General features: G+C 33.6%; 1 protein-coding gene across 1 annotated transcript in view; it reads right to left on the reverse strand.

Annotated features, from left to right (window-relative positions):
- LOC148941235 (replication factor C subunit 4) overlaps window positions 1-7,130 on the reverse strand; it is a 59,131-nt gene extending 52,001 nt beyond the window's left edge. The window contains exon 1 of the mRNA XM_089104687.1: window positions 6,998-7,130. Within this exon, the coding sequence (XP_088960813.1) occupies window positions 6,998-7,107 (110 nt within the window). The 5' untranslated portion in view covers window positions 7,108-7,130. The remainder of the gene's footprint in view (window positions 1-6,997) is intronic.

Genomic DNA, 7,130 nt, shown 5'->3' on the forward strand with positions numbered 1-7,130 from the left:
AAAAATGCATACCTGCAATACTTCAGAAACAATGCAGGGAACTAAGTTCAAACTTTCAGGGAATGCTGGACAACTATTAGACTAAATCTAAAGATGTGGGTGGTCCAAAGGGTAAATCTGCAAAATATCAGAAACAGAGCATTGAACTAAATCAATGGACACTGCATACATCCATGTTGTCAAAATGTCATATCTGCAATATCTTAGGAATGTGTAAGCTGAAAGTTGAAAGCTGACTGTTGAAAGTTTCAACTCAAAGTTGACACTTTCAGTGCATGTTAAGATAAATCAAAAACCATTTGTGCTTCCAGGTTGTCAAAAGGTTATATCTGTAACATCTCAAGGGTGGGTGCTCAGTTTGAACTTTCAGGAAATGTTCATTGGGATACTGGCCTAATTGCAAGATACTATGTCCATTCAGGTTGTCAAAAGAATATTTTTGTAATAACTCCAGGACTTCTAAGGATATTAATTTGAAACTTTCAGAGAATGGCAAGGAAAGTAACAAAATCAAAAATATGTTATGAGCATCTAGGTGTAAATAAGGCTTGTTTGCATGATCTCAGGAGCAGCTAAAGATATTAAGTTGTCACGGAATGTTAAGAATTTCAAACAGTCTAAGGGACTGAGCTAAAATGTAAGAGAATATTAGAAAGGGGAATGGAATAGAATCTGAATTTGACTTGGGGAGGGGGTCAAGGTGAGCTTATTAAAGACAAAAAATGCTTTAAAGAAATGTTGTCGTCTTGCTTCTTTGGGTGAAATATTCTTTTCTTTATACTGATTTGATTAAAACTTGAGGCCTTGAAGATGCCTCAATTAAATTTTCAGGACCAAGAGAAACTTCACTGGAAACAAATTTGGTGGCTTTGATTGTTGGCATCCTATTTTTTTTATATTTTTCAAAAAAAATCTGAACTCTATGAATAATAGATATCCAAATACATTTTTTAATAATAAACAGTAAAAACAAATTATAGCACATAAAGATTCTTATAATAAAACAGTCAACTGATACTTGTCTATACTCAAGGTTATAACACAATGTGGATCAGTATGATATCAGTCCCACAGAGTGATACCTCATTTCCATCAATCCAAAGTTATATAGTACAACAATTGAATTTTACTGGAAAATTTGGTCCAAAATATGAATAGCAAGCCAAAATCTTGATTCTTGAGGGGTAAAATAAAAATAAGCCTAAAAAATAATTCTTTTATCAATTACTAAAAGACAATGACAATTGAAAACCAAAGGGAATTGATTTTTAACTTTCCCCACAGAAAGGTTTAGCAAAGAAAAGTAAAGGGCTACATTAAACCAAAGAAAACCACAAACTAATTCAAATAATCATTCAAGCTTAAAACAAACATAAATCATTACTAATAAATAAATAATACTCAAAATAAACAGAAACTACAATGAATAACCAAGTCAAACTCAAAAGAAATTAGCACAAGCAGGAGTAGGGGTAAAGCCCATAGTTCCTTCTAAAGACCAGAACAGAGTTTGAGCTCTACTGAAAACAAAATATGTTTTTAAAGTTTTCTCTTTTACAAAATTCATAATTCCAAAATTCTTGAGATGTTCAGGAATAAATATCATTATATTTTAAGCCATCAATCTATATCCAATAGTGCTTTTCAGTAAACTTAGTTATTATGGTTATTTTCATTCTTTTCATGTTGATTTAATGAAACACAAAAAACTACTACTACTACTAACAACTCATCGCAGCACCAAGCCACCTGAGGCCAACACAGCTACCCACGCTCCTCCTCCACCCCAATCTATTCAAAGCCTCCTTTTTACACCCGCCCACGAAGTTCCCATTTCCTTTAAATCTTTCTTTATGACGTCCTCCCACCCCAGACGGGGACGACCTGCTTTCCGTTTAGCCCTAGAGGGTTGGCCGAAAAGAACAATCTTCGGCAATCTGTCATCCTTCATCAGCACAACATGCCCTAACCACCTAAACCATTCTTTCATTATAGAGACCTAGAAAGCGGTATTGAACCACATTTTTTGTATAGCCTATTGTTTGAAATACGGTCAGTCAGCCGGGTACCCAGAACAATCCTTAAGCAATTCTTGCAATTCTTAGCAAATCTTCATCCGCTTTTCGGAGCGTCCATGCTTCAGAGCCATATTTGACCACTGTCATCACTGTAGCTTCTAAGATTCTAATCTTGGTTTGCAGACTTATCTTCCTATTCTTCCAGACTTTTTTTAACTGTGAAAAAACACCCTGAGCCTTGGCTATTCTATTTTTAACATCTTCACTGCTCACACCATATTTACTAATAATACTACCAAGGTAAGTGAAGCTGCCCACCTGATGAATCTTTTCATTACCCAACGTCACCTTTTCATCTTCACTTATTCCTAGCCTTAGTGACTTAGTCTTCCTAACATTAATTTTCAAACCAATACTAGCACCCTGAACTCGCAAAACCTCTAAAACTTCATTCATTTTGCTCACACTTTCATCTAGGATGCTTAAAGCATCAGCATAATCCAAGTCCAGGAGACATTTTCCTCCCCATTTGATTCCGTGGTCTCCCATTGCCTTTCCTGTGCTCCTTAAAACAAAGTCCATCAAAATAATCCATATAAAGGGGGATAGAACACAATCCTGCTTAACTCCTGATTTAATACAAAACCAGCTGCTAACCTCATTTCCTACCTTAACCGCAGCAGTGTTATTCTCGTACATAGCACTAATCACTTTAATGTATTTGTCTGGTATACCATACAAGGATAAAACCTTTACTAAAGCTCCTCTATCAACAGAATCGAACCCAAAATGAACAAAACTAGTAAATAGTCAAGTTAGAAATAAACAAAATTTATAGTAAATAGTCAAGTTAGAAATGAACAGAAATCATATGCACATTACTGAAAAATTTATTTTCAGTAATGTGCATATGATGTTCTGGTCTTTAGACGGCTTAGTGGGTGCTAATCCTACTTCTTTTTGTGGTAGTTTCTGTTCATTTCTAACTTGACTATTTACTATAAATTTTGTTTATTTCTAACTTGACTATTTACTAGTTTTGTTCATTTTGGGTTCTATTGATTTATTTGTAGTGATTTATGTTTATTTTCAGCTTGAATTATAAGTTCAATTTATTTCTGCTTGTTTTTTATTTAATCTTTATCTTTACTTTTCTTTGAAAGAAAACTTTTTTGGGGACATTCTTTTTCATTAATCTATCAGTATAAGTTGATAATGTTTTTATTTGTTTTGAAGGTTCTAGCCAATAATGACAAACTTTAGCCACCTCCCCCCCCCCCCTAATGTGGAAATATATTCAATACCTTAAATTGTATATATGGAATGAATTTTACCTTATTTTACATATTGCTGAACCTTTGTTTATTCAGCAAAGGTAAGGGGCATGTGGCAGGCTTCTTTATATAGATTCTCACTGCCACTTGTCTTCTAAACACTGAAAATTTGAGTCTGTTCTTAATGTCATGAGTCCAAATGGGCATTAAATTAGAAGTGGTGCCTTTGCAAAATTACATTCTTTTTTATTGGACTTTAACTTTTAACCTCAGCTTGTCTTTTGTCATTATGAAAGACATTGCTAAACCTTTGTTTCTTTTAACTGTTCAGAAGGTGGGAGAAAAATTTCTTTTTCTTGCAATGATTTTTCTAGTCCAGGTTTTTGATTTTACAAGGTATGGAAGGTATTGACAACCACCTTTGTTTCTTATAATTGTTCAGGTGGTGGGACAAAACTTCTTCTTCTGCATTGTCTTTTGTCATTATGAAAGACATATCACCAAACCTTTGTTTCTTTTAATTGTTCAGGTGGTGGGACAAAAACTCCTTTTTCTTCCAAGAATTTATCCAGTCTATATTTTTGACTTTCAAAGGTATATATTTATTGATGACTTTATCCATGTAAAAATTCCAAACCCAGTCAAATTGCTATCATTTTCAATTTGTTTGCTTTGTTACACCTTGGCTTATCTTTTGTAATTATGAAATACATATTGCCAAACCTTTGTTGTTGTTTTTTAACAAAGGTATGGTAGGCATTGATGACCTTATCCATGTCTAAATCTCAAACCCAATCATCATTGTTATCATATTCAATTTTGACATGTTTTGATTCCTGCTGTCCAGGTTGATTTTCATCAATTTGCTGCTCTTCATTTTTAGTTTTGACTCCCTCACTTGTTTGGTGTTGTTTGTCTTCTAACTGTATGTGTTTTTGGTCTTCATTTTCATTTTAACATGCTCTAATTGTTGTTTTTGCTTATCTTCTAACTGCCTGTGTCTTTGCTCATCATTTTTATTTTTGACATGTTTTTGGATTTTGATCACTTCAGGCAATTTAGCAATGGCTATTGTTTTAGCTGTCCGCATTGGTGTTGTTACAATTGATGGTCCAGGTTGTCAAATTTCATATCTTATCATGTTTGATAGTTCAGGTGTTGGTTCCAAAGAATCATCATTTATAGTAACTGCAAATTTTTGTTTTTTGGGTCTTCCAACAGACATTATATTATATAATAACTGCTGTGTTGGAAACTCAACAATCTTATTCATGCTATGCATGACAACATATAAGAAAATATTTATATGATGCCATAAGAGATGCTTATATGATGTACTAACATAGTATATGATATCCTTTCCAAAAACCAAAATTCAGGCTCTTGACAAATCATTTTTTTATGTAAGAATATCCCAAGACATAATATTAATATTTTTAATTCACAAATTCTGGTATCTTGACTAAATTCTCATTCAGGCTTAAGCTAAAAGTTAAGTTTCATTATTACAAAAGTAAAGTAAGCAAAATTCCTAATAGGATAAAACCTTATAGGATACAACCAATGGAATAGACACAGGATGATCATTATAGACTAAAGCAAAATTAGAACCTTACCCCTTAACTAAGATTATATTTTAAAAATTAAGGAAAAGAATTGTTTCCAGCTACTTGGCAAAATTAAACTTTGCTGGGCAGAAGTTACTAGTCAACTAGTCGGAAAATGAATTGTTTTCTGGGGCTACGTTTGTTTCCAGCTAGTTGGCAAACTTAAGTCTTTCTGGGGAGAAGTTATTAGTCAATTAGTTGGAAAATGAAAGTTTTGCTGGGGCTACATCTATTGTGAACTAGTTGACAAATTTAAGTGTTGCTGGGGAGAAGTTATTAGTCAACTAGTTGGAAAAATTAAGTTTTGCTGGGGAGAAAAAATTAGTCAACTAGTTGGCAAATATAGATTTCTCCTATACGGATGGGCCAAATTTTCATACTAGATGACTAAAATGTTTTCAATTATAAGGAGATTGGATAGTACCATTCTATATAAGCTTATAAAGTAATTTTCCAATAGTCAAAGTGTGGAGTCCCCTTTATCTTCACTTCTTTCCTTGTTTTTCCAGTTTTTCTAAGAAATTTTTGAAATTCTTAGGACCTATATATTCACAGAATATATAACCTCACCCCTAATGTGCAAATATATAGCCTACCTAGAATTGCATCCTCAATCTAAATATAATATCCATTTGCATCACAAATGAACTTTACTCCTATATTAGTCATATGGTGGGTGTCCTTGAATAACCCAAATTTTAGGCTTGTACCAAAAAGGGAAAAAAACTGAATGAAAGTGGAAGTGCCTAACTAGGCTGCAATAATTTTGCATATGCTAGGCCTATATCCTATTGATTATGAAATAGAGCCTACAACTTGTTTTATGGACATTTCTCCTTCTTGATAGCCCAACCACAAAAGTAATACCCATGATTTAGCTAAGGAATAAACTGGGTAAAATTCTACTTTATCTACTTATGGCTATCTTGGAAAAGGGTTAGGTTAGGAAAATGCAACTTTTAGGGATGGGTCTACAGGCTAAAGTATGTCCTGGGAAGGTATTTTGAAGTACCTGCCTCCATAAAGTGAATATACCACTCGATGCCTTTTTTATGCCGATTACAAATATAATAAGCATTTATATCAGAAATGAATTTCAGCCCCCCCCCCCCGAAATAGGAGAAACCTAACCTAACCCAGAATTGGCAAATATAGGGGGGGGCTTAAATTAATTTACGATAGAAATGATTATTATATTACTAATCAGCATAAAAAAAGGCATCAAATGGTGTATTAACTTTAGTCCTAACTCAATAATATGATTTTGTATATATTGACCAAATGAAATAGCCTACAACAAAATAGTTTTTAGCCTCACAGGCCTTCACAACTTTGCTCAATCCAAATTTAGGTCAATATATATGAAATCATATTATTGAGTTAGGACTATAGTGAATACACAATTTGAGGCCTTTTTTTATGCTCATTACAAATATAATAAGAATTTATATCGTAAATGAATGTCAGCCCCCCCCCCCTATCCAGGTCAAGTCAGGGGTAGTTTTGGTATAGCCTAGATAGGGGGGGGGGCGGAGATTAATTTCTAATAGAAATTCTTATTAGGCTATATTCATTATCAGCATAAAAAAGGCATTGAGTGGTATATTCACTTTATGCATAGGTCTAAGTCAATAATATGATTTTGTATATATTAACCGGCAAATCTTTAAAACCTAATAAATTGGGATTGAGCAAAGTTGTGAAGCTGAAAACAATTTTGTTGTAGGCTACTTCCTTTAAGCAGAAGATCTAGCCTATCTTGCAAGGTTTCACTTTTATAACACACATATTTTTAAAGTTCATCAAAGGTCAAGACCCTCTAGAGGGAGAAGGAGTGGAGGTAGGTACTTCAAAATACCTTCCCAAGACATAGGCCTACTTAAGCCTGTAGGTCTATTCCTGAAAGTTTCATTTTCCTAACCTAGCCACTTTCTAAGATAGCCAAAAGTAGCCGACGGCAGAATTTTACCATGAACTGATATGCATATCTCTAGATTTCCCTAGTTAGGCCTATGAAAGGTTTGACAACAATCTTCTGTTTACTGTTGGATTAGCATAAAATTGAGGTAAACACATTTAATTAAATGAAAAATCTTACTATTTTTCAACCCATGGCTGTAATCTTGTTTCTTTTCCTGTTTTTTCTTTCGAAACATTTGAACTTATAGGCTGGGCTCCAAGTTTCCCTGTCTTCAAAAACGCCTCCATGTTTTTAAAGTTCAAATACTTTG

This window comes from Artemia sp. Qi Xiang Cuo, chromosome 18 (genome assembly GCF_049724085.1).
Source record: "Artemia sp. Qi Xiang Cuo chromosome 18, ASM4972408v1, whole genome shotgun sequence".
Classification (NCBI taxonomy): Eukaryota; Metazoa; Arthropoda; class Branchiopoda; order Anostraca; family Artemiidae; genus Artemia; species Artemia sp. Qi Xiang Cuo.